This window comes from Lacerta agilis, chromosome 1 (assembly GCF_009819535.1).
Source record: "Lacerta agilis isolate rLacAgi1 chromosome 1, rLacAgi1.pri, whole genome shotgun sequence".
Classification (NCBI taxonomy): Eukaryota; Metazoa; Chordata; class Lepidosauria; order Squamata; family Lacertidae; genus Lacerta; species Lacerta agilis.
In genome coordinates this window covers 126,572,116-126,600,082 of record NC_046312.1, presented here as the reverse complement: position 1 = coordinate 126,600,082, position 27,967 = coordinate 126,572,116, and the positions used below count along the sequence as shown (strand labels likewise).

Sequence of the window (27,967 nt, the reverse complement as noted above, 5' to 3'; positions counted from 1 at the left end):
TATATATATATATAAAACCAGGAAATCAATGGAATAATCTTTTATCATATAGAAAACTATCTAAAAAAACAGATGGAGGTTAGAGGTGACCATCCCACCTTCTCTCCAAGCCTTCTCTATATGCTCATTTAATTCCTACTGGGTACATACCTACATACCTGAAGTATGTGTCTTTTGGCATCATTCTACCACGAAGCTGCAACTGTAAAGTTTGATAATGGACATTTGAAACCATGCAATAATTTGGCAACCATAGCTTCCTCAGAGCATACCTTGGGTACACATCCAGCCCACATAATACTTCAGGGTAGAGCCTCGGGATAACCACCTCTGAGGGTTTCAGATGAGCTCAGGGTTTAATTCTTGAAGGCATTATGAAATGACCCCCTCTCTGCGCGCGCACACAAAAAACAAAACCCAACTTCAGAAGTGAACGTTATTATTCCTCGAAGAAGATGGGAGATGAGGAAGTCTGTTCTCTTTCTTCTCAACCAGGATGCACTGTGGTGAAAATAATTCGGGGGGAAGGGAGAGGGAAGGTGGGGGAGAAGTGGAGGCAGGTGTTTCAACATTCACAGTTTAATGCAAAGCACAGACGAATAAAATTCTGCAGTTGCTTTCAGGCAGTTTTGCGCGTAGAAAAAAAAAAAGAGAGAGAAATGTTTAGAAAATAAAAAGTCCACTTTGTCTTTCTGGCAGTCACCAAAGCAGTCTTTCTCTGACATTAACAAACCAAAAATGGGGATCTAAAATTAATCCGATTTGTGGCAATAAAGGTCCTTAAGTGCTTTTAGCTCTTCAATCAATGTCTTGTTTTGGTTTTCAAGCACAGCTACTCTGTTTTCTAGACATTTGACATATTCCTTTTTCTTCCTGCGGCACTCGCGTGCTGCTTCCCTGTAGGCAAAACAGAATATTAAAGCTCAAGTCAATATGTTCACTGATTTTAAACTGATAAAACTGAGGCAGAACTAACTGAATAGTAAAATATTTTTTGTTTGTTTGGGAGTAGAATAAACACAATTCTTCTTTATGGACAGGTTGTGGTTGTGGCAAATCACTATTGCTTGCCTAACCTATCAGGAACCTTCTGAAGCAAAGGGAGGTAATTTCACATATGCTATTCAACCGTACGGATCAACTGTATGGTATATATTTTGCATTTGGAGTTATTTCCCCTTTTTGCATGGACTCTGTCTTAAATTCAAATGATTGGTACATTGCAAGGAATGTTTGCATTTGGTGTTGTTTTCCTTTCTGGACTGCTCTTTTAGCTAGGTAATTTTGGGATGTGGTGAGAGGAGGAAGGTACTACACACCACAACTTTTCTTGCCCTTCATGCTGAGGGATACAGACTGGTGTGTATTGAAGCTACATTTAGGAGCCACTTTTTTGCTTATTTTATTTTTTCAGGCACAGCCAAATTTCTGCCACACCCTCAGCTCCACCTGGTAACAAATCCTTCTGCCATAGCTGTCAACATTCCCTTTTTTGCGGGAAATTCCCTTATTCCAGCGCCGTTTCCCGTTGCAAAAAAAAGGGAAAGTTGACAGCTATGGCCGTTTCCCAATGCAAAAAAAAAAAAGGAAGGAAGGTTGACGGCTCTGCAGGATTGTGGGGAGCCAGGTAGAGTGTGTGTGTGGGGGGGGGGGATGTCTGCTGGTCCACCTCAGGCAAAAAGATGTCTTGGGCCAGTCCTCCAGAGCACACAAACCTGTTCTTCATTAGGCGGACTTCTCTCTTCCGTGCTGCTTCCTCTGCTGGCTGGGTGGGAAGTGCTGGGGAGGATGCCATCACGACACCAGGTGCAATGGTGCTTGTAGGTGCTGTGCGAATTTGGTAGGTCTGGACATCTCCTGAGGCAGCTAAGAGGGGGGGAAAGCATCAGGGAATGCAGGGGTATTAGGTCTGGCAGCATTGGAAGCCTACCGGGGTTGGGGGGACCTGTCATTTCAGACTAAGAACCTCTCCCCACATTACCTGAAGCTGCACGGTTGATGACACTTTTGTGTTGCTTCCGTGCTGTGCTGCAAATGTGTAAAGCTTCTGCCTATGTGGCTGGGCTAAATGTACATGTTTACGTAACATGTCCATGATGCGCCTGCCTCTTTCTCCCCATCTTACTTGCCTCTGTTGCTTTGCTCATCCCTGCCCCTTCTTACTTTTTGGTCCCGCTTCATATGGCCTCCTCGCACCCTAGCTCTCTCTTCTACTTCTCTTGCCCAGACCGTTCTCCAGTTCAACAGATCACCCCACTTCCAGGCTGCTGGCATTGCTTCTTCCACTGGCCCCCTGAATTCTCGATCAACCCTTGCACAGTCTCCACCATCCCTTTCTGCAGCCATTGCTACTGCTCCTCCTACCCAGAACCTTTGTCAAATTATAGGCTTCTGCTGTACACAGCGGTTTCCTCCTGTGTTTCTCCTTATTTTCCACATATTACACTTCAAAGCCATTGCTTTTTTTCCCCATCAGGCTTGACCAGACAAATAATTGTTTTTGTGTGTGTTAGTGAACAGTCATGTTCAATTAAACTTAAAATTAACCCTAGGGACTTTCAAGGAGCAAGAAGAGTAAACTCTAGTTTGGGCACCCCCGCCTTTCAAATTAGCTTTTGTATAGCTCTTTGCTCCAAAAGTATATAATGTCCCCACCTTTGATAGATCACTGTTGCCAAAGATTACTTGGCAGCACCAGAAATGAAACCTTGAAGGAAGGACACTTTAAAAAAACCAAAAACAAAACTATGCTATTGCCTAGCTATTAGCATTCAGAAATCTGGCACATTACCGACTACTTTATTGCCCACTGTTGCTAGAACAGCAGAGTGTATTGCAGCTTCCTTAGACACAGGTATTTGCTTAAAAGTATTGTGCTTCACAAATATTACATGTGCACAGTGATTCCCTATGGGAAAAAATAATTTCACACACGGCGCGTATTGAGTGCGAAACTTGAGCAACTTGCTTAAAACTGCTCTTACTTTACCTTGTACAACAACTTGGTTGCTGGGCACGAGAATCTGCTGTCCATCCGTGGTCTGTGCGTACTGTAAAATGGTGGTACCCGGCTGGGTTGCGGCGGCATTGGTCATGGTGAGCGTCTGCAGGCCTTGGACGCCATCAGTGCCATTATTAGCCAGCTGGATTGCACCTCCCTGGGTGATGGCAACTGAAAGCAGGCAGATGCGAGTCAGCATATTGGAATATTGACCTCCTCAGTGCCATACACACAACTGTCCCCAGCCCTTTAGTCAAACCAACAATTTGAAAATTAAGTCCGTTTCACAGACTCTTCTTTTTTTTATGACTGTGGCAACAGGGCAGTTCTCCACAGAAATTTCATCCATTACTGTTGTCGGTCTGGGGAGATACTGCCCTGAGACTGAAACCCCAGCAGCTGGGACTGCGATCACCACACAGGCCAATGTTAAAAAACCGTCATCAACTTGCCAGTTATGTTTGTATTCCTTGCAACCATGTTTGTTTGTTTTTTAAACAGCCTAATTTAGATAATAATTTCCTCCTGCAGAACGGAAACATCTACTTTATGGGCAAAATAAATATTTACAAATTACATTTCAAGAGTAACAATGAGAGACCCTCTAAATATTGATTTTGGTGATCATCAGGTATTTACTATGTGAGATTTTCAGTAATGTGAAAAAATGCGTAGATCAACAGAATATTAGTTACAAATAACGAATGACATAAAGCTCATCAAAGTTATCAATCTACTTCTGACACGCTTTGCCCATTGTAATGATTAATGATTTTTTGTTTTTTTTGTTTTGTTCCCCCCTCTTCTCTACCCTGCATGGTTATGCTTTTATCTACACCCTTTTTATCAGATCTCCCTTCCAGCATTCCTCCGTCTCTTTATCTCAGTTCCTTTTCTTTCTTCACATACAGTTTCTCTTCTGGTTTTTATTTCATGAGTCTATTCTCTTTCAGGAAGTCCCTCGGTCTGCTCTACCTCATCCAGACGGCAGCACAAATACCGTTTCACACACGGCCCCCTCATTCAGCGCTTCTAGCACAAGACTCCTCAGCTCCTCCACAATTACACCAGTCCATTCATGCAGACAATACCTGCATGCAGAGCATTGCCATATTGATGGTTGATATCAGCAACACCAGTCCCTAAAAGAAAATCAGGACCACACTGGGGGCCAGGGCAAAAAAAAAAACAGTTGCAAGCACCATGCTCTTCATCTGCCCCCCCCACACACTCCAGCCCTGAAAGTTTACTGAGTAAGGCCAATCCACATGGCAATGCTTCTCGCATGAAAACTGCAACTGGAACATGGAAGCATGCTTGCATGCAATAGCTACTGCAAAGCAATGACCACAGAACCAGTGTCAACAGGAGTTAAACTGGAGTGCAATCACCTTATCACTTGATAAACTACCACCTCAACTGTCAGCTCGTCCTTCGTAGTCATAATGGCACAAAGCTGGCACGGTGTCCCGCACTGAGGAAGTAGGACAAAGCTGTCCTATGTACGGGCAACCCCCCCCACCTGCCAATAACATTCCTTCAGCTAGGACAAGTGAAGGGTGTTTGGGCTGAAAAAAGACCTTCAGAATTGTATATAAACGTGCTCACTTCTTCATGAGCTGCTCAAGAAACCCCCTGTTCTACCGATCCATTGCATCAAGGAAGGAAGTGTTGCTTATTTTGCCAGACCAGGAAGCTGGCCTTTGGTGAAAGTAGGAACCTTTGCACCCAAAGGGCACTTTTTCAGGGGGAACTCACAGGAACTCAGTCCCTGCACCTCTCAGGTGGGTTCCAGCACCTCTCAGGTAGGCGCCATTGCCATTTTAAGAGAACGAGGAAGGTGCTAATGGCGAGTTCTCTTTTTCTAGACAAATAGCACTGTGTCCTGTCTGGATTACCTTTTGGCCTCTTCCCATGTATTTCCTGTTTCTCTCCTTCCAGCATTTCTGACACCACAGTTACAAAACTTGGGAGTGGGAAACGTGGGGCTTCACGTTTTGAGCACTTAGGAAAAATTCATAATATAAGTACTAAGCATTCTTGCCATCTTTTAAAAACCAAATCTCTGAAGTATTCTTCCTCTCCACTTATCAGACGAGAAACACAAGCAACATACTGTATTGCCCACTGCTTGTCTGGTAAATTGGAGTTGGCACCGTGACAGTCGTGATGGCAGGAGCTGTTGCTTCCTCTTCAGACTTCTCTTCTTCAATCCTTGGCACTCCTGGAGCATCTGAGGACAAGTCGTTCAAGATTTTTCTGAAAAAGGAAGAATATTGTAGAAATCTTACCAGGTTCTATTACCTTCCGCAGGGACAGAATGCCCAAGCTGTCACACTGGCAGGGCATGAACCCAAGGAAAGCCTGTCTGGATCAGACAGATGGCCCACCCATTCCCAGTATCCTGTTCCCGATGGTGGTTAGCTGGGAGCATGAAGCCTCATCTGTCATTTGCTCCTATAGCAACAGGTATTGAGATGTGAAATGCCTCTGAATATGGCTCTTACTTCCTCAGCAGGACTTGACCTATGGATACCCAAGCAGGATTTGAACACAACACTTCAAGATTAACATCTCTTAGCACAAACTGTATGCTGAAGCCAAAAAGGATTTCTGCCCCTATTGTACAGTTTGGGATAATCTGACTGATTTAGGTGCACTGGGCCATATGGAACCAAATAATTGTGCTAGCCTAACAAGACTTCATTTCCTCTCCTCAAACTGGGTCAGGAGAAGCCCCATGCCTAACATCTGGAACACATTATAGTTATACACTATGACTATAACTTGTACCGGAGTTTGTAGAACAACAAAGAAACTGGTTGAAAGCTAAATGACTTCTGTCTGACGTGTCACTAGACAGTAATTATAAGAAGCCGATTTGCTGCATGTGGGTAAGAAAAATTAAATTCCTACCTGTAAGAAGGTCGCCTGGAAAGAATTTCCCTGCGTTTCTGGGAGTCTGTGACACTGTCCACGGATTCCTGTGAATCTTCACTTTCTGCAATAGTGGAGATCTAGGTATAAGAGCACAGTAATGTTACCATTTAAAACATATTTAAGTAAAAACAGATGTAAAGGTGAGAATATAGTCAGCAAACCCACACCATGAGGTCCTCTTCTATACGTGAAAATCTGAAGACCCAAGTAGTGTAAGAAACTGTGGTCTCCTATCTACTCTGAACAAACATGCTCAGAGGAACATGGAACTTTATAAAACCTGGCCTCTGCAAAAATGGGGTGTTATTGATGCTCTTGGTAGCAGAAGGCAGATATGGGATCCATAGGTGGTGTTCGGCCAGCACTTGCTAACCAGGTTGACTGGTGAATATGAAAACACAATAAAGAAAAAAACGAGTAAAAGTCTGTTTCCCCAAAAAAGAAAATAATGTTTTTAAATTAAAAAACAAACAAGCAAAAACCAAACATGTGTAGATATTGGCAAGGCTATCAGGTGCCTTCACTTGTGGAACATAAATTGCTCAAAGATCTATAGGTACGTTGTCAACATTCAGTATAACCACGAAGGATTGTGAAACACTTCTTAATATTTCAGCATTCCTACTGCATTCTTGCCTTTCATCTTCTCCTCCTAAATTCCAAGCACTTTTGTTATCAGTTTCTTATCTTATCTTCACTGTGGTTAGAAATTCCTGTGTGTCATCTGAACTCTGGAGGGTTTTACATGACAAACAGAATAAACCTAGCTTTAGTGACTGGAAGTATAGGCGGAAGAAACTACAGAACTTGTAAAGCAACAAACAGGAATCATTATCAAGATGATCTAAAAAAAACCAGTACTGCTTACACAACTGTATAAACAGACTTATGAAGTCTATCTGGTGATTATTGATTCTGAATAAGAAATCTCTAAAACTGCAATCCTGGGTGGATGCACAATGGCTGAAAGCAGCAGGAGTACAAGGAGGAGGAAAACCCTGGTATCCCTTTGACAGTTTCCAACTTTGTTTTTTTAAAAAAATATTTCCATACCACTGGAAACAATAGGAGGAAAAATTTAGTTCTGCTTAGGAGTGTGACTAAGTTTCTCCCTCGTTTGAGGGTATGTCACATGACCAAGATGCCTCTGGATCAAAGCTGCTATCTCCTTTTTCGCCCAGCTGACTTCAGAACTCCAATGTTTGCTGGGCTAGGGCTCACAGAGGTAGAGCCCACCTAGCCTATGGCCTATGGGATGCCACCTTGGTGACCTCAGAGCTACATCCTACATCTATCTCACATTTTTAAGAACGTAAGAAGGGCCCTTCTGGATCAGACCAAAGTTCCAACTAGTTCAGCATTCTGTTTCCAAGAATTGCCAGCTATATGCTTGTAGCAAGAACACATCAGGGAAATCTAAACTGTTCCTATTGTCATGCTTAAGAGCAAATGATTTTGAGAGTGCTTTGGAACCTGCTTAGGGAAAGAACCATATTAAACACCCCTAATTAAGCAGCATAATGAACTGCTTACTGGTAAGTCTTTTATTCTACATCAGGGGTGGCAAACTCCCAAGAGACTGTGATCTACTCACAGAGTTAAAAACTGGCAGTGATCGACTCATTTTTGAGGGCCCGTTTTTTAGGAGTTTAGGTAAAGGTTGTTGAGCTTTTTTTTTAGGAAGGAAAGCCCTGTTTTTTGTGGTTCAGGTCAAAGTCATTGAGCTTTTTTAGGGGAGCCAAAGTTGTTTAGCTGCTTTGTGGGGAGTCAGTGATCTACCACAGACGTCCAGTGATCTACCGGTAGATCCCGATCTACCTGTTGGACGTGCCTGTTCTAAACCAAGGGTGGGCAGCTGCTTTCTGCTGTAGAGGATACACTAGCTGTTCTAAATTGGTCTTCCGATCACCTAAACACACATCCCTTTTCAGCAGAAACTAAATAAAATGCTATTCTTCTCATATGGTGGACTGCTTGAGAATGCAAACTTCAGAGTGCCTGTTTTCCAGCTTCCCCCTTCCCCTTGGAAGGTTTCAGATATGAAAAGGAGGAGTTATGAAGCCAGGCCCCGTAACTGAACCTCAGGGAAATCCTCCTCAGCTGATGCCTCCCAGGTCTGAAATGCTGACCGTCTTGGCTGTACAATACATGCTCCCTACTCCCTTCCATGAAGGATGTGGGTCTTGCCAAGTCAGAAGACATCCTCATAGAGATGGGTCTGCAGTTCCCATCTCTGTTAAACCTGCAGTGCTGTTGCTGCAGCCGCTCCACCAAGGCCTTGCGTCCTTCACTGGCTAGGCTTTAGGGTTTTTCATAGTCATTCGGATGGGCTCCTTGGAACTAAGCTGGAGTCTATCCTTAACACTCTTTTCCCTCATACATAGATTTTCAACATCTCCTTTACAAGGCTAACCAAACAGCTTCCAGGTATCCTTCAGCAAGCAGCCTTCTCTCGCTAGAATATCTATCTCAAGAAATACTGTTGTGGCTCAGGCCAGACCATGCCTATGTCCAGCAGAAATCTAATTTCTGTTGCTAGACCAGTGGAGATGGAAAAGAACAAAAACAAGAGTGCGGTGACTTTAAACAGAAGAGATGGAAACGGAGAGAGAGGCTTTTTAAACTTTTTAGTCCTGTCCTGAACATGGCAGTTTTAAAGTCATTTTTTTCATCTTGCATAGCATGAATTACCTATAATCTATGAAAAGGAAAAGGCAAATTGGTATTGTTTAGAATTTCTTTTCAGAAACTTAAAACGGTGCGTGCTGATAATAAAGCTCAGGACACAACAGTTTAGGCAATGTTTCTATTTTCCAGGAAATAGAACATGGTTATTTGAAAGGCATTTTCACATACCTGAACTGTCTGGACTTGTGGGGACTGAATAACTGAGGGCTGGGCAGCCTGGATAACACCGTGGACTTGAACTGTTTGCCCATTAGGCAGCTGTACTAAGGTCACGGTGGGAGCAGAAGATGTTGCATGAGCTGCTGGCATAGATACCTAGGAAAGAAAGAAGGAATCATTATGGTAAAACCACAGAACTAATGTCTGAAATCCTTCATTCCCCCCTTTCATGTACTAAGAGAGTTAACAAACCTTTTCAACATAAGAATCAGGATGTCACAAGGGTTGACAGGCATTTTTTAAAATAACAATCATATCATATTTTCTTTTATTCGAAGGTGCTAATGAAGAATAAATGACCACACTTTCACTTTTTTCACCTTAAGTATTTGTGACAAATAATGAACTTACAGATTTCATATTAATACTTTTTTATTTATTTTCCATACAACCCTTCTTCCGAGAATCACAGGGCAGTTTACAATATAAAAATACATAACAAATTAACAAACAAAGCAACACCTATCTGGCACCTAAAGATACGTAATGAAGGCGCCAGGTGAGCCTCCTTGGGGAGAGCATTCCACAAATGGGGAGCCCTCTGCAGAAAAGGCCCATTCTTGTGTTGCCTCCCTGCAGACCTCTTGCGGAGGAGGAATACAAAGAAGGGCCTCTGATGATGATTGCAGGGTCTGGGTCAATTCATATGGGGAGAGATGGTACTTGGAAGTACTGCGGTCCTGAACCACTGAAGGTTTTATAGGTCAAAACCAGCACTTGGGCCTGGAAACTAATTGGCAGCCACTGCGGTTGGGACAGGATCAGTGTTATGTGCTCAGTGAGCAACCTGGCTGCTGAATTCTGCACCAGCTGAAGTTTCTGAACCTTCTTCAGAGGCACTCCCATGTATAACGGGAATTTATGTACTAACAAATAGTGCACTAAATTATTTTTCAGTAAACCATGGTTTGTTTTGAGTGTCTGAACCCTGTCCAATGACTTAACTATGATTTATTTACTGACAACAAACCACTATCTGGACTTATTGTTGACTTATGAGCCTTGACTTGTTTTAACTATGGCTTGCTGTTAGGTGCAAACCCAGGAACCTTCCTTAACCATGGGTTTTTTTTTGGCCACCTATCTCTAATGCTTACTAAGCTACAAAAGCACAATGAAAGAACTGATAGCAAAGAAACCAAACATTCATGAAACAAACCACTGTTAACAAAGCATGGCGTAACCAGACCTCTGTGTAGTAACAAATTCATAACTCTATTAATATGTTGAATTTGTTTTTTAAAAAAACTGATTTAGTTGATACTGGTGGTTTTTAATAGGATCTTTTTTGTTCTCCAACCAAAACATACCTTAATTAAAGGCTGCTTAAGATCAAGCTTTTTGCTCAAGCATGCAGCTCCTTCTTGTCTCCCTTTGTGTCATGCAGCAATTAAATCCAGAAGCTGCCAATGAATAATCGTTTCCTATTCTATCCAAAATGAGAAACTTGCAGTTGCCAGCTTTGGTACAAGCTGTGTTTAGCTTGTTCTGTAGTGAATAAACACAATTTTCTCTTTTGGATAAAGCAGGAGACTTCCAGGTTTAACTGCTGTCTACCACGAAGGGAAGAGAGATAGGGATGCATGTAGAGGTTAAAAAAAATAATGATTCTCTGCTGTGGCACCTCAGTGTTTCTTAGCTGTAATTGTTGTAACAATTCATAACAACCTTTAAACATTTTAGATTCCATAAGACAGAAGTCTCCAAACTAAGGCCCGAGGGCCGGATACGGCCCGCGGGACTCAATTATCCAGCCCGCAGTGGCCCCTGCCGCCCCCCGCTCTTACCAGCACAGCGTGGCTGCCCACTTCTGGGTCAGCGGAAATAGCTTGTGTGCATGTGCAAGCGTCATTTCCGGCGCACTTCCGGGTCTGAGGAGGCCCGTGTGCACGCGCACAAGCTATTTCCGGCGCTCCGCCGACCCGAAAGTGCGCCAGAAATAGCATGTGCGCACGCGCATGGGCACACTCTCCCCCACCCTCCGCACGATTGGCGCTGGAGGAACTGGCCCAAGGCCTGGTAAGTTTGCCGACCCCTGCCGTAAGAGATGTTAAAGTTACTCTTATAAACATTTACTTAAGGATACAACAGATCAGTCGAGAACAACTTTGTACCTGCGCTAACGTTGCGATTTGTGGCTGGGCCTGTACTGTCATTTGTTGGTTTTCTGCGTCTGTAACAGCTGCATCTCCACTCTGTTGGTTCTCTGCGCCAGATTCCATGGTCATTTAGTTACCTACAACGGTAATGATTTGCATTAGTATTACAGGTCAGGTGATAGATAGATGGATGTTTATTCGGCATTTGCGCCCATCATACAATCATACAATACAAAACAAGCAGTCAATCAAAAATCAGACAGGTCAGGTGTACTTCTTGCCGTATCTCTGTATATTCCACTCTTAAGTTTCAATTACAGAAGTTGTATTGCACAATTCCCGATTATCTGCCATAAATCTTATGTTATGCTGTAAGTTCCCTCTCATTTACATAATGACATAATGACTGCTTTCGATTACAGTTCTTGTCTCAAATAATGCAAACTAATCGGGAAGTACAAACAATAGCACAGGGACTGCCAACCCAGCATCCACGGGGGGGAACATACACCTGCCAAGGCCTTTCACCCTCACTCTGTCCTTTGCCGCAGTGCAGATCAGATGCATTTCCTTTTTTTTTGGCAGGGGAGCCTTCTATTATAGCCCACAGATGGCTTTTCTCAAAGCTAATTGTGGTGCCGGGGGGGGGGGGGGGCTATTTCAGGGATGGTCACAGCTGGGGAAGGGTTAACTCTCACCTTTTCAGCTGCAACTCCTAGCCGCTGAAAACATCACACACAGACATTTAGGCTTGAAAGCAGTCTTCTCTTGGCCACACCAGAAGCCTTCTCACAAGCCTAACTGTAGTGTGGAAGAGGCACTTACAGAGAGACACAGTTGTGGAGTGAATGTGTGTTAGGTTGTAGGTGTGTTTGGTGAACCCAAGTTTATCAGGTTTCCAGATGAATTCACAGCAACCTCCCCCCCCCCCCAAAAAAGATGGGCAGCTCCTGCCGTAACACAACTCTGCACATGTTTACTCAGAAATACACCCAGCAACATTTACTCCCTAGTAAGTGTGTTTAAGCAGAACACTTAACGTGGCTGGTCAGAATAAAGATTGAAGTAATGTTAAGTACCAAAATACTTTACAGCATATATGGCAAAAATATATCTGGAAAGTTTTGAGTTACAGCTAATGGCAACTAAGACTTTATGGCCTGAGCTTTACAATCGAAACGACGATTCTCTATGACTGGTTGGCTATCCCTAACAAACACTTGCCTCCTTTCACAGCATCCACCTTAATACAATATCTGATGGACCCCAAAATTAAATGGAATGATCTATGAACCACAGGATTAGATATGAAGTGGTTTTGATGAACTTTTTAAAATATTTAGCAAACCTAAAGGTTTGTGATCTAGCTAGAATGTACATTAGTCCACCACAAACAACAGAATTTCACCATGCACACCAGCCATTGTAGGAAAGATGAGTGGGTCTTGTAACCAGATGTTAAGAGTGGTTCCCCCCTGAAATAAAAGTGAAACCAAACTTGGGAGGGAGAAATGGCGTCGGAAACATCTCTGTCAGTTGGCAAGAAGCATTTTCACTGAAAGTATGTTGACATTTGAGGTGATCAGCAACTAACCAAGGAAAACTAGTTGAAAAGTACATTAAAAAGTGCATATTGCTAACGGCGTCATAGTTTCTTTATACTACCTTATTATTTGATTGTAAGCTCCACCTATGTGAACAATGAAGCATATGTCCCTCAAATAAAAACAACTTTTATGAGGGAAAAGAGAGTGTCCCCCCCTCCCATGTATCTATCTCTTAGGCTAATGTATAGGTAGATCGCAAAGCATTCTTTATACAATTTGAATTTCACTTTGTGTGTTTGCATTAGCACTGCACCTGAAATGTAAAAGTGAAATGACTGCTGCACAAGCATTAATAGGCAAACTAAGGCATTTGATTTACTTTCCTGAATGATGTCTGCTCCTTCAACTTGCTCTCACACAGATGGCCACCTCCAGTCCACCTGGCTGTGAATGGGAACATGATCCACTGGGTTGAGGAAATCTTTGATTCTCTTGTTTAAATCTCAGAAACTCAACTTGCATATAAGAAATGTTTTCAGCCCTCATGGTTGCAAAGGATTATGAAAACACCACAAGGATGTATTCCTGCCTGTGCCCACCCTTCTCTTGGTGTAACCTGATCTTCCGTCCCTAGAACAGAAAAAGCTATTTAAGTCCCTGAGTACCCTTTCACCAAGCCTGCCTATGTACTCTGAATCCTTGTCTAGTTATCTTTTGCAAAGGCTGTCATTTCAGAAAACCTCCAAACCATGCTTCCCTGTCCTGCATACTGCCTCACTTTTAATGCAAACTAGGAAGTCCATGCAATGATAGCAGATTCATTAATCCCTCCAAACCAGAAATGGAAACCATAGTTGAATTAGTTTTCTAATTTAGATGCCATGGCAAACTATGATTTATGCTGAAGAGGAAATTGTAACAGTAATTTTGTTAATGGTTTTTTTAAAAACTTTTTAGTTTTGTAATTCTTATATTTTAAGAATGTTGGTCGAAAAGTGGGCTGTGAATTCATAAATTAAATTAAAATAAATTTTGATTTGCACTTGGATCAAGAGATTAAGGACGACAGATCACCACAGTCAAATACGTGGTTCTTACCTTTGTAACGCAAGAACTGAATTTCGAAACCACACATTCTTGGGTAAGGCAAGTTCTAAAAATGTTAATGAGAAAAGGAAACCCTGAAATATGTTTTAACACACTTTTTACTGCATGATGTGCATTAACAGTAGAACATTTTACTTCTGAAATTATTTGGAATATGTTTTTGCTAATTTCCCCCCAATTCTCTGATAAAGAGGGAGAAAAAAATGCAGGATTATTATTATTATTATTTTGCAGGGAAGTTGTTTGTTTATATCACTTCATTTCAGATTATTTCATACTTCTAGGTTGGCATTATACAAGAGGCCCAGGATTTGACCCTTCCAAATTTTTGAGGTGATGCAACTTTCCCAGCTCCACTTTTTGAGGTGTGGCAACCAGAACTGTATAGTTATGATATGGGCAGGTTTTTATTTTTGAATCTCTTTCCCAATGATAAATAGTTCAGCTACATCTGTGAAATTCTGCTCACTCACTTGGTCTCCCCTGCGTCAAGAGGATGGCTGCCCCTTTGGGGTTTTAAGATCCATGCGCTGAGAATGCCTCTGTGCCTCTGACAGTTGCATAGAAGAATTACACCAACGTGGTTTTTTCTGTTGTGATGGGCAAATGCATACTTTCCCATCCCACGCAGGGAAAAGGTACTGGAGCCCTAAAGGCTGCAAAATTTCCCTAGGCCTTGTGTTGTTTGCTTCACATGCATCTTCTACTTGCCCACCCTGACGACTATCGTTTTATCACCAACTTAGGCCCCTACTTTCTCGGGTATCTTACCTCTATCAGCCCTCACTTCGCCTTCCCTGTCTGCTCACCACTCTCCCCTCTCCCCTTCCTGCCAACAATATAAAACTCTCATTTTTGTAGGCCAGGGACATCCAGCTCCCAATAGATTGCGATCTACTCACAGTATAAAAAAAAAGCTGGCAGTGATCTACCCATTGCCGTTGGATGGATCAGAGTTGTTGAGCTTTTTTTTAGGAAGCAAATGAATGAATGGAACTGAATGAGCATTGCGACACACACAGAACATAATAAAAAGTCAATTATATAAAACACAGTTTAGGGTCCTGAATCTGCAGTCAAATAGTGGACCTTAATCTGATGGTCAACTTTTTTGTTAGGAACCAAAAGTTGCTGAGCCTTTTTTGGGAAAGGCAAATTTGTTCAGCTTTTCTTAGGAAGCCAGAGTAGTTGAGCTTTATTTAAGGAAGCAGTAGTTGTTGAGCTTTTATTTTTATTTTTATTTTAAATTTTTTTTGGGGGGGAGGAGATCCCTAAGGGACCAGACCAGAGATCTACCAGGAACACCCCACGATCTACCAGTAGGTTGTGATCCACCTGTTGGACATGCCTGCTGTAGGCCATGCTAGCTTTCCCCACAGATCTCACTTTCTCAGACCCTTGTTCTTTCCAATCCCTCTTTCCTTATCTCTTTTTCCATTACAGTTGTGCTCTGCCCTGCCCTTTTCCTCCAGCTACTGTGTCTCTGGATTCTCTGATCTTTAGTTTGTCTACTTCCTGGTTGCTATGTAAGCCATGCTATGTTTTTTTCTTAGTAAGAAAAGCTACTGTATTGTCAACACAGAAACAGCCATTCTATGGTTGACAACTTCCCAAAAACAGATAGGATGTTTCTGTGTCTCTAAACAAGGAACAGGTAGGTAGCCGTGTTGGGTCTGCCATAGTCAAAACAAAATAAAATAAAAAATTCCTTCCAGTAGCACCTTAGAGACCAACTAAGTTTGTTCTTGGTATGAGCTTCAGAAGTGTGCATGCACACGAAAGCTCATACCAAGAACAAACTTAGTTGGTCTCTAAGGTGCTACTGCAAGGAATTTTTATTTTGTTTTGTTTTCTCTAAACAAGGAGTGGGGCCCCTTCAGCCTGAAGGTTTAATTGAACCTGCCAGGTCTCCCCATTGGACTGTTTCAAGCAAGCCATGCCCACCTGGCCATATTTGACATCAGGGATGGGTCAAGTAGAAATGTGGCTCCCTGCTGAAAGCAGAGTTTGCACCTAATCGGCGGTGCTCACAAGTGCATAGTATTTTGCAAATGCCAATGACAGGCTGATTGCTGGAGCCTGGAAAACTTTCTGCCTTTGCAAGAACAGCCACCATGGCAGTGCTTGCAAATATGCACAGCTTTGCAAGCACCAACAATCAGCTGATCCTTGGTGCTTGCAAAGCGCTAAGCCTTTGCCCAGTTTGATTTAAAATCTCACCAGCAAAGAAAAATGGGTTAGATGACACAAATGTGATGTCAGGTGACTGCCAGGTGAGCAGCCCTCTGCTCACCTGTCAGATTTGGCCTGCAGGGAATGCGAAAGGTAAGAAGGCATTGGCGAAGCCTTCCTCCTGACATTCTAAAGCTCGGTGTTGTTCCCAAGGCTGCCCTTAAATATAATGCAGTGTTGTATCTTGGTTGATATAAAACAAGGTTCACTCCTTAGGTAGGATTTGAAACCAAGATTAAGAGCTGGTTCCAGAGCAGCCAAGTGAAGAACTGGGAGAATATGCACTTAAGAAGGGATCTGATGTATAGGTGGCCATGCTAGAACTGATGTGGCAAACGTTTTGGAAAAATAACTTCTATGCACAGACTATTCAGAGTCTGGTAAGAAATTAAAAACCAAATGTGCCTGGTAATTTGTATGTATTATTGTAATATACACATTATCAAATTAAAATAAAGGTTTTTGGTTTTTTAATGTGGCTTTCCAGATATTGCCAGACTATTCCTCCCATAAACCCTGACAATTGGTCATGCTGGCTTTGGTTGATGAGTTGGAAACCAGGGGGGCCACAGGTTCCCCGTTCCTGTGCTAAAGTATGACAAGAGTCACCACTTTCCTCTTTGACTACCCAGTGGAAGAGGATGAGGGAAGGATAAATAATTCCAGCCCCACTCTTCTTCTCCCATTCATCACCGAGGCAACTGCCCTAGACACATCTTTTCCCAACCTGGCCGTTCCCCCAAACGAAAACTAACCAACCAAAGCAAGCCAAGGAGGAAAAACTACCCCATCTCCAACCAGGAGTTGTGTTCAGGATTTGGGTGGGGAAAGAAACAATGTTCAGCTTTGCTTCACCCCCACTTGTCTCCTGTGGGGGGGAAGGCATTGGAAAAGCCACCCTACCCTCAGAACTTCAGGAGAAGCATTGCTCCCCCTCATCTTCTTGGCTGTAGCCAGTATCAGGGGCAATAAGCAGTGCTACAGGATGTCAATGGCAGAACTTTACCTGTCCCCTGTGGAATGAACAATAGCTATTATGTGGAAGATGGTAAGGGTACATTCAAGAACATCATTAGGATAGGGGGCTGGTAACCCCAGCTATTATTAAAGCTTGTTCCTATCTGCACACCTTGAACCTGGATTGATCCCTTGGTGGCACTTAAGTGGAACAGAATGTTGGGAACTGACTTCAATCCTAGCGTGGTTACTCACTGCCATCATTTTGATAGGTGCTTGATGGCGCACCATGGTCCTAGTTTATACTGATGATTATTAAAAGCAAAATGAAGACCTAGAATTGCTGTCTCAATCCGGCCAAGAGCACATGAGATGAGTGGATTACAAACCAGATGAGAAGTTAGTAGCCGTTCTGGTTAATGGACGAATTGGAAAGTAATAAACATAAATAATTTCTCTTTAATCTTCCCCACCTCCAAGGTTCAAAGTACAGGCGGAAACATTCACATCCTCCTTCAGTGATACACTACAAGCTAAAGGAGTGTTCATCACATTATTACTCTTCTGACATACTGTTTAATCTTGTTTCCAGCCAGAGATTTCTCTGAATGCCAAACAGACCCATAAATCACACACAGACAGCACCAGTTTCTGTGCTGATCACTGCCAGTCCAGGAGGCAGCAGCATAGTCCAAAACTGGTGTAATGAACCATATTTTGGGTCTGAGCTTTGAGGGTAAGGGAAGGAAATACATTGGGAGTACAGAATGTTAAAAGGGGAGGGAGAGACTGAAAAGGACATAGGATGATAATTGGGTGGCAGTGGGAACTTGGGTCAGTTGACAGGAAAGGAGAGAGGGAATTAGCCAGTTAGGAACAGGTTTGGGTTCTAATTACATTCACCCCAGATTTCAGTTTATTGTGAATTTGCTTTCATTATTACTCAAATAAACACCGTGCTGGTAACCCTTTGTGACCAGTAATATCCACAGTACGTGGTTAGCACAGTATGACTGTGATGCTGAAGTTGCTCACTTGTGTGCCTCTCTTTTCTTATGAACCACTTCCTGTTCAAATCTAACACCACTGAGGATGCAATCCTATGGACACTTGTTTGGACCTAAGACCCTATGAACTCAATGGGATTTATTCCTAAGTAAGCATGCATAGGATTGCTCTGGAAGCCAGCCAAGGGGAAGCTGCTATCTAGATGTCAAAGCTCTTAACAGTGTGTGATATACTGCTGTTTTGCTTGCAGACATTATTAGTGAGAAGACCCCAATCCCTCTTTGTGAAACATGCTTTTCTCCTGTTTTTATCAAGGTCACCCATGGTAGCATAAAGTCATTCTGTCAGTAATTTTACTATTGGAATTCAAATCCATAAATGTCCAGTAGTGCAGCCTTTATTCGTACCTGACTTCAGGACATGAGGCAAATGTATATTGTCAGTAGCCCCTTCTATGAAGAATACACTTCCAATTAAAGCAACAGGAAAAACCACGGAGAACAGGAAAAGTCTTTGCAGTGTTCCTTAATAAAAATTTGCAGCATTATTCCATAAGCCACTTAGGGCAACTTTGCACCAAATCCTGGGTGGAGTCACTGATTAATATTCCTCCGCTTTGGGATTTGAATGCAGCATTCATTGTGAAAAGGGAATGCACTTCCTCTGATGTCTGTCCAAGCATCACGGCAGTATTTGAAACTCCCAATGTTCTAGGTGTATTTTGCAACAGGGAATTTCATTAGCGTGAGCAGTTTCTGAGCTCTGGACGCAGTACTGCGCCTAACATTTCAGATTAAAACTGCAAATTAGGGTAATTTGCATTGGGGAAAATTCTGATGCCCCAGACAGTGATTTAATATAATTTGCTTTACTTGCATCTAGTTAACAAAGCTAAAAACTTTGAAACTGCCAATCTTGCTTAATAGTTGGTAACAGTTCTGTAATACTAGTCAAAACAAAATAAAAAAAAAATCTTTCCAGTAGCACCTTAGAGACCAACTAAGCTTGTTCTTGGTATGAGCTTTCGTGTGCACCTGAAGGTATCTGAAGAAGTGTGCATGCACACGAAAGCTCATGCCAAGAACAAACTTAGTTGGTCTCTAAGGTGCTACTGGAAAGAATTTTTTTTTATTTTGTTTTGACTATGGCAGACCAACACAGCTACCCACCTGTAACTGTAATACTAGGGGTGCCATACATGGAATTTCCGAAAGGCGGCACTTTGTGCTGGATCTTAATTTCCTTAAAAAAAAACAACTTTTGGGTGTCCTTTTGAAATATGGCAACCCTACGTAATACTGGCATAGTTTTCTAAGTGAAATTCATTGACAAATGTTAACTGTGTGCTACTAGTATCACTCTTTGCTGTATCAAATTTCCAAATTCAACAAGAGTAGTTAACATGGTCCATGTGCAAGGCCAATGAGATAAGCATTCCTTGAACACGACTGAAAAACCACACACACCCTTTTTCAAACTGGTCAGTTAGCAAAGGTGGTACACAGTGGAGAAATCAAATCAGAAGCTTGCATGCATGCTCTTAACAATCTTTAGCATCAGAGTGGAGTGACTTTGTTGTTACTAAAAGAATCTGCTGTATATGCAACTGTCTTCCTATTGCCAATGCAGGGTGTGGTGCAATTAAAAGGTATGCTTCAAAGGCCCAATTATTTATGTCACCATGTGCTTAACTCTCAAATTTAAATCAAAAGAATTTTAAAGTGATTTACACCTGGCTGTATTATTTGTTACAAGTTTTATGGTTCCATTAACAAATGTAAACTTGTGTAAATCTGTAATAAAGAGGTGTGTAGATACTTGTGCCTGCAATGCACCGAAGGTGAGTTAAGGATTGTTTGAATAGAACTTGGGACACTAGGAAAAGACTGGCAAAGCAACTTTGAGCCCCAGACATGGGTAAAATGCTGAGCCTGACTTAAAGGGGTCAAATGAAAAAAAAGGAGCTGAAAGCCTAATTAGTAGGACTGGGATGGGACACAAGCAGGAAAATCCCAGAAAACTCTGAAATATTCAGCAACAAAGCACGTGCATACTTAAAAACTATTTGAAAAACTATTTGCATCTACATTTTTTTTTGTTCCACATTCAAGCAAGACTTAGACATACTAATAATTTCAAAGACTATGAAAATCCATTTAATACAGGTTTGGTGCTCTTCCTCTGCAACCTAATATTTGCAAGACAGGATGCTGCTGTCAACAACAAAATTAAGTTGGGTGCAAAACGCTTACTTTGTCAGGGAAGTTTCCCCACCCCTCTATAGCATATTTAATATCCAACTGTTCCAGGAAACCCAAAGGACAAAACTATCCTTATGTATGCTAAAGAGAGGGTTAACTGTGTACACAAATGATACTTTTTGGCATTTGATCAATGCTAATTTCTAGCTCCCCTAAATTATACTGGAGGGAGGTTATTCGATTCTAGCCACTGCTTTCAGTTACTTAGGAATAAACTTGGTAGTTGCCTCCCTGTACATCGGATTAGAAGCAAGGAATGCGTAAGCCTTCTGCCTTTCAGTAAAACACAAGCCTACTCCTTAAAGAGTCCTTCCTACTTAGCTAAGGATCTACTATTGGCTACCCTTACAGGACCTCAGAATCTAGGCCTGGATGAGCATCAAATGTTTCTCCAGCCAAATTCAGTGCCTGATAGTGTGTCAGGGCTGTTGGGACGATTAGTACTCCAGCTTTCATGTTATTTAAAGTTTGCAACTGTAAAGGTGGTGAAAATATGAATTTAATGTATCCTACGTAAATATTAGAAACCAGGTAAAACTATGTTTCCATTATTTCTGAGGAAAAGTGTTTTCATTATGAAACAGATGTATTCCTCTTGGAATAAACAAGAGCAGTAGAATTATTGCAGGGTTAAACACCTAGTAGCTGTAGCTTGGCATCTATACCCATCTAAGTGATACTCCCCCAAACATAAATACTGTACATTATTAAAACATGCAAAATAGCAACGTGATCATATTTATTTCATGTTTGCAATACAACCATTGGTTCTGAAGAAGCGTGCATTCTCAGATATAGGCTACAACTTGAACAGGAGCTATGCTTCTTCCAAGATTTTGTTGGCATTCCTGCACACATGCTCGGATACCCAAATGTGGGCACTGGGCAATCCCAGTCATTGGAAAGAAGCAATTTTCATGCTCTTAAAGCAGGGATGCAGAATTTTAGGCCAAGGGGGCAGATGCAGGCCTCTCTATAATACCCTCAAGATTCTCTCCAGGCCATACCTGTCACCAGCTCAGTCTAGCTCTCCTTCAGTACTTTTGCCTGGCTGGAAGGTGCCATTAACTCTGAAAACATGGGTGTTGTTGTTTGTGTAGAAACCTCTTTTGAGTTTTGCCCATGGAAGACAGTCCATGAGGGCATGTGGCACTTGGGGTGAGAAAGGTTCCTCAACACTGTTCTTAAGAGGATGAAGAAACACCCCCAGAAACATGGCATTTGCTATGGAGCAACCATCATGATCGTGCAGCTCACTCAATGTTGCATTTGTGTGTACAAGAGATTATGCAGATGAAGCAAAATGATGTTGCATAAGTTGCTAAACCATTTACAGAAGTTCCCCGCTTGTTTTTATAGTGGTGATCACTATAGAATTTAATATAGCCAATAAAAAAAGAGCAACTTAAAACCCAGTTCTTCACCAGTTGCTGGCTAAAAGAAAATAGACTGAGAAAACCATATGAAGATGAATATGCAGGTATATTGGGGAAGTCATAACAGAAAGTTTGCCATGGGGCAAGTATCTTTCTTTCTTCAACATCACATGTGAAAACCTACCGATACTGAAACTGCAAGGTAAGTGGAAAATATGTGCTGTTTTTCAGGTATGCAGACAGCTAACTCATTCAGAATTCCAGCATTCATTTTATTGTAGTATGCCAGCTCAGTTGTCTGCAGGAACTTGAAAACCGGGGCACAAAATATACGGTACAAATTAAGATGCCCACATTCACTGTAATTTTAAGTGAAGGTTGAAGGAATAATTTAACTGTAGATACGTCAAAATATATAGTGAATGCCAGAAGGCCACTGATGAATAAACAGCAATACATAATGGCTCTTCCTTTTCTCCCAAATGAAGGTAAGTCTAACTGAAGTTATTTGGAAATGAGTGTGGCTACTTTCACTTTGACATGTATGGTCCTGGGTATGTTTTACAGAGAAACCAACTCTGAATCCAGTAAGACTTACTTCCAAGTGATCATAAGATTACAGGCTTAGACATGCAATTAGATAAGCATGATTACAGTATGGAGAATTGTAAGCCCTACTAAAAAGAACTGACAAAAGCAGTGGTTTTGACTGATGTTTCAGGAAACCCTAAAAATTCTTTGAATCTCGAAGCATTTCTCAACAAGTTCAGCAAAGCATATTTCCTGAAAGACATCTTAATCTGCTTTACTAATCTTCCTTTAGTGTTATACTGCAACAGAGCAGTGGTGCTCAAATTGTGGGACAGTTGGAAGGAATATTCACATTTTCAGGAACTAGTAAGATCCTGAAGCAGGTGAAACCTCCTTCCCACCACCATTCAAGATAAAGGTGAGCTGAATAGCCCTGATTTGTGGATTGGGTCTCTGCTCCCTCACTTCCTTCATCATTCCAACCTGATCTGAAAAAGCTACTGCGTTGTCCTTTTATGTAGTGTTATAAAGATCAGGGTTCAGTGCTGGATAAAGGCTCCCATCCAGATTTTTGCTCACAGCAGCAGGCTGCATATACATGATTGTATATACAAGATTATCTGCATGCCAAGCTATGGAACAGAGGGAGGGGTGGTCTTACAGGCAAAAATGCAGGGAGGGGCGCTTGAGAAAAAACACGAAATCTAGGGTGCATTCCATTTATGCAGGGCAACCATGAAGCTTAACAGGTGTGTTTGGAATCTCACAGGAACAGAAAATACACCCTCCAATGTCCCAGAATCTTCTGTAAGGCAGCAGACAGATCAATATGGAAACTGTTTCTGGAAGGCAGAAAACAACTAAACTATAGCACTTCTCTTCAGCAACCCACAAGGGGATCACACCAGTAGCGCAATACCACCTTTTTGTTCACCTTAGGTTAAGAGGGAAAAGATGGAACTATACTAGGATTGTACATCAAATATGGATTGATTCCAAACCGAAAAGGGTGCCTTGGAAGGATTCTGGATTTGTCAGATATGAAGTGGGATTTGTAGGAAGTGGCATAAGTCAAAAGAAGGGATCCCTGAAGTCCTTTAAGACACCTTGGAAATCCAGACTAGGAGATAAGGCAGTCAAAGGGTACGTAAATCAGGTTTTCCAGAAACAGGTTGAACAACTATTGCTGTGCATGACTAAAGTGCTACATTTAATAATTACTTCACCTTGATATTGCACAGAAAGCATGTAAGTGTTAACCGGCAACATAATATGTGACAAAATAAACGTAAGATGTGAAAAGAGCTCCGTTCATTTATAAGATGAGAAAACCCAGTGGTCCATTACAGTCCTGCTGCAACACTAGGGGAAATGCTGCAATATAACGTCGGTTCACGTTTTCTGCAGTAATTCCCCATAATTCCCCACCCACCTTATCCTTCCAAGGCTTTTCAGTGCTACTTTTCCTACAGTAAAAATAAACTTAAGACAACTCATGGCTTGCAAAAGGGGAAATCCAATGAAAAACTAGCACCATGAGAAACTGCACAAAGAAATGGTCATTCTGTGATGAGTTATGTATAAACTAGGTGATATGAAGGACTTCACATCACTACCACATACTGGCAAACAAAATTGTTTAAGATGCATGTTTAGGGGGTCAAATGCTTGTTAGACATAGCACATAATCCAGTTCTCCATGGATCTCATCAGGGAAGAATGGAAAACGAATTGGTTTGCATTGTGAATAATACTGTTACTAAATGCATCCTGGGTATATGGTACTTAGAATATGAGCCATCCCTACCAAAGGAACCAAAGCAAGCCAGGTTAGGTATAAATGATGCAAAACAATCCCCAAGACATGCATACTTTACAGATCTACTTCAGAGAACTACATGGTCTAAAGCTAAGGCTGTGTACACACCATACAGCTAAAGCACAGCCCCACCCCCCCAAAAAAACATCCTGGGAAGTGTAGCTCTGGTAAACTGCAGTTCCCAGGATTCTTTGGGGAGTGACTTAAATATATGATGGGTACACAGCCAGCTCCCCTTTCTTGGTGACACACAGACAAGTAGTTTCTTCCTACTGTTAGCGTGCCTAATTTCTTTTAAAACCTGGCACCGCATTTTTCCTGAGAAATTAGTACCTTAGTGCTAAGGGACTGACAAAAGCAGTGGAGGGAAAGAAGAAAATAAGGCTTGTGGTTTTTTTAAGAGTCAGTGACTGTACTTCTTTCATTTCATGGCTGCTTATATACTGTATTGTCGTCCCATCCCGTCCGTCCCCCGTCCCCCCCCGTAGACGTATGTATCCAGTTGTCAATTGAGGGTAACACTTCATGTGTTGCCTCCAATGGTGACTTAACTTTAGTGGAAATGCTTCTGTACACACAAACTGGGACACTTGGTTTTCTCTTCTTCCTCCCCCTGAGCAGTAGCTGTAGCTCAGTGGTACATGATCTACCTTCTATGCAGAAGATCCCAGCTGCAATCCCCTGTACTGGGAAACCCCCATCTGAAACCTTTGACAGCAACTGTAAGGAAGCATGGACAGAACAGAGCTAGATACACCAATGGTTTAACTCTGTATAAGGAAGCTTCCTATACTACTGTATCATATTCTTTGCTGTGCCAGAGGGACCCAAACTACCAGGGCTCATTGAAAATCATGTGCCCTGACTTGCATGGGCTTTCCACTAAGAGGTGAATCCATCATTGGCAACAGTCTATGGCATCTTTAATGCAAGTAGGTTCTAGCCCACAAATAGTATGTTGTAATAACTATTGGGTTTTTTAGACCCACAAAGATTCTAGGTTGCATTTAAATAATAATAATAGATCTTATTTTAAAAATAGTAATATATCTTATTGTTGATTATGCAAGTTAATATTATTTCCCCTCTAGGATACAAAATAGTTGCATTTGGATACAGACTAAAGAACCTAAATAAGTACATGCAAGAAAATTGAGGATTTCTATACTTAAAAAGGGAAGAACTAGAATAAACAAAACCAATCATGAGGTGGTCACTGAAATGCGGTCGCCTGGGTATGAAGTATGTTAGGGAGTGCAAACAGGAACAATGCTTGCAAACATCAGTGAGGCCTAGATTAAGACTTGCTACTCAACACATGTGATGAAATTCACTTTTCAGTATGGGAGAAGGAATGTTACATACAACTGTATGTAAGTGTGATGCAAGCCTCCCTACATTTTCATGAAGTTATATCAGCCTCATTTAAGGTATTTTCAGTATCAAGTTTATTTCCCTGAAAGCCAGCAACGATGGAGATTACTGCTGCAAAATTTAGCCATTCCAATTGGGTCTACTCTGCCACGCATCTTATCACCCAAATGTCTCAGAACTTCAAACCCCAGCTCAAAATCCACATTTTAAATGACCAACCCCTTGATCTTAGTTTGCCAAGTGCCCTACAACCAGATGCTGCAATAAAATGTACGTATTACTCTACTTATAGTCATTAATGCCGGAAGAGATTTATACACCTCTCTTCACAAGCATTGTCGCCATGCATTACAGTACTGAGCAAAGGAACTGCAAAACAGTGGAGCTGGGGAGCCAGGATTAAACCCGGTGTCCCCGAAGCCGATAGGAACTTTGTTTTCAGTGGGCCCAGGCTTTCATTGTATCATTCTAGGCACAGAGCTGAGAGGAAAACAAAGTGTTCAGGAATACAGTTTTGATCCAAAATACTTTTATTAAAAAGGAACTCGGAAGGCCTTGCAACCTCAAGAGCACTGCTCCAGCACAACTTTTAAAGCTATGCTTTCCGTAATAGAACAACAACGTTCTTTTTTTCCTTTTTCAAAGGGCGGTCCTGCCAAACCAGCTATCTAGCTGTGGAGAGCAACCCCGGGTTGGACCCGAAGGGCTGCGGGTTCAAACATCTGGTGCCAGCAGCGGCCGTGGGTGCCAGGGAACTGCCTTGCCTACGGAGGGGCGGGAAAGCAAAATGTGTCTCTTGCGGGACCCAGGAGATATTTAGCTGGAGGCTGAGAGAGGAGAGTAACCAGGAAGGGAGGGATCAGGACCACCGTCTGCTCTCCACAAAGGGAGGCTGGGTACAGAACGGAAATAAAACGCGTGTTATGTGTGTGTGTGTGTGTGTGCTTCGCACCCTTCGGGTCTACCTCGCCCGCCCCAGGGAAGAGGGGCAAAAGCGCCCCAAACACTGCGCCTGGGGAATTAGGGAGGCGGCGCGCGGCGGGAGCTTCCCTATTTTCCGTAGGGCTGTTAAATAAGCGCGCGCCGCGTGTCTCTCTCTCCCCCCCCCCCGCAGCCCCCCATCCCTCACGAATGCCTGTCGCAGGTGGGCGATCCGGTTTTAATTTTTTTTTGCGCGCCTTTGCCAAATAACGACTTCAAGGCATCGCACGGGGGGGGGGGACAAAACCCCACAACAACGGGGGGGGAGGGCTACCTACTAAAACGAAGTGTGTGTGTGTGTGGAGGGGAAGCTCTCCTGAGGCCAACAGCAGTAGAGGTGTGTGTGTGTGGGGGTGTCTTATGTTGCCCCCCCCACCACCACGAGGTGGAAGCGCAGCGGGAGTAGGAGCGGAGCCGTCTTTCCCGCCGCCGCCGCCGCCGCCAGCCTTGCCCGGCCGCCTCCATCCGCCATTATTCTTTGTTCGTGGCGGTTGCGGCCGGGTTCGGCGAGGCGGGAACAGCAGGTCGCGTAAGGTGGGGGGGGGGGCGCGCGCGATCTGTGGGGAGAGGGCGAGAGAAGGCCCGTTTCCATTTCGAATTATATAGGGCCGGAGAAGTGAGGGGAGAGAGAGAGGGGAAAAAAAATGAAAAAAAAGGGCGGCGAAGAAACGGACGCCCCTCCCGCGAAACGAGGCCAGGCCTCGCTTCTCTCTCCCGCCCGAGGGCTCCCCTCCGTCCCACCGACTCCCGCCCGCCAAACCACCCCGCCTCAGCGGCGGCAGCCCCGGCTACTGCTGCCCCCTCGGCCGACACCCCTCCCTATGTGTGTGTGTGCGCGCGTGGGGGGGGGGTTGGTTGTTTTTTTTCCTCCTCCTCCTCTTGGTTCTTTCCTCTCCTGCTCTCTCTCTCTCTTTTTTTTTTTCCTCTTCCCTTCCTGGCTTTCCTTTGCTTTTCTCCTCTTACCGGCTGCAGGCTGCTCCGTCACTGCTTTCGTTCGCGCCTAGGCTCTCGCCGCAGTTTTATTCTCTCCCCCACGTAACACACCGCGTCAAACTACACCTCCGCCGCGTCACTCACATAACACACACACACACGCGCGCGCTCTCTCTCCCAGGCTCTCCCAGCCCCGGCGACAGGCAGGCAGGCAGGCAGGCGGGCGGGCGGGCGGGCAGCGGCCGACTGAGGGAGAGAGAGAGAAAGAGGGAGGGAGGGAGAGGGAGAGGGAGGGGGAGACTCTGAGAGTGAGAGAGAGAGAGAGCAAGCGCCGCCGCCGCCGAGCATGCCTCGGCTCTCCTCGCTCCGTCTCCCCCCCCCGCTCGCCCCCTCCCGCTCTGAGGCGCACGGAAAGAGCCGAGCCGCCCCTCACGGAAACGCCCGAAGGGGAGGGCGCGGCGGGAAAAGGAAAAGCGAAGGGGGAGGGGGAGGGGGGGAGGAGAATCGCCTCACAAACGCGAGGCCTCGCGGAGATAATGGCGGGAAGCGGGTGCTTCAGGCCCCGAAAGTACAATAAATTCATTTTTAGGAGCTAAAATGTTTTTTTTTGGGGGGGGGGGGTGAAAATACTACGTGAAAGGAAGCTACTAGGGCTTTAGGCGCCCAACGGTCGCAAGGCCAAGCATCCGAATTGTATTATTATATAATACAATATATAATACAATATATGACCCGGAAAAACTGTCTGCGGACAAACACCGGCTTCCTCGGCCAGTAAAGCCAGATGAGCACCGCATCCCCAGTCATCTGCGACTGGACTTAACTGCATAGCTGTCAACTTTTCCCTTTTCTTGCAAGGAATACTATTCGGAATAAGGGAAAACCAATAAATGA

At 43.3% G+C, this 27,967-nt stretch overlaps 1 protein-coding gene across 4 annotated transcripts; it reads right to left on the bottom strand.

The window, feature by feature from the left end:
* Positions 1-563: 563 nt before the first annotated feature.
* CREB1 (cAMP responsive element binding protein 1) lies at positions 564-27,257 on the bottom strand. 4 transcript variants are annotated; one of them, XM_033170214.1, is made up of 10 exons: positions 27,104-27,255; positions 13,593-13,647; positions 12,874-12,938; positions 10,963-11,084; positions 8,798-8,944; positions 5,918-6,018; positions 5,118-5,260; positions 2,990-3,172; positions 1,716-1,866; positions 564-897 (listed from the first exon to the last, which is right to left on the bottom strand). In XM_033170214.1, the coding sequence occupies exons 4-10, from the start codon at positions 11,074-11,076 to the stop codon at positions 753-755; spliced, it is 984 nt and encodes a 327-aa protein (XP_033026105.1). In that variant the 5' UTR covers positions 11,077-11,084; positions 12,874-12,938; positions 13,593-13,647; positions 27,104-27,255; the 3' UTR covers positions 564-752. The 4 variants fall into 4 exon arrangements, with proteins under 4 accessions (XP_033026105.1, XP_033026091.1, XP_033026097.1 ...); XM_033170200.1 differs by having other exon boundaries at positions 12,878-12,938; XM_033170206.1 differs by lacking the exon at positions 12,874-12,938.
* Between the last annotated feature and the right edge of the window lie 710 nt (positions 27,258-27,967).

Coding starts and splice junctions, on each gene's coding strand:
- CREB1 (XM_033170190.1), bottom strand. CDS start 11,076: ATGACCATGGAATCTGGCGCAGAGAACCAACAGAGTGGAGATGCAGCT. Junction 1,867..2,989: donor CAACCAAGTTGTTGTACAAG/GTAAAGTAAGAG, acceptor CCCCCCTCTTAG/CTGCCTCAGGAGATGTCCAG. Junction 898..1,715: donor GTCCGCCTAATGAAGAACAG/GTTTGTGTGCTC, acceptor TTTTGCCTACAG/GGAAGCAGCACGCGAGTGCC.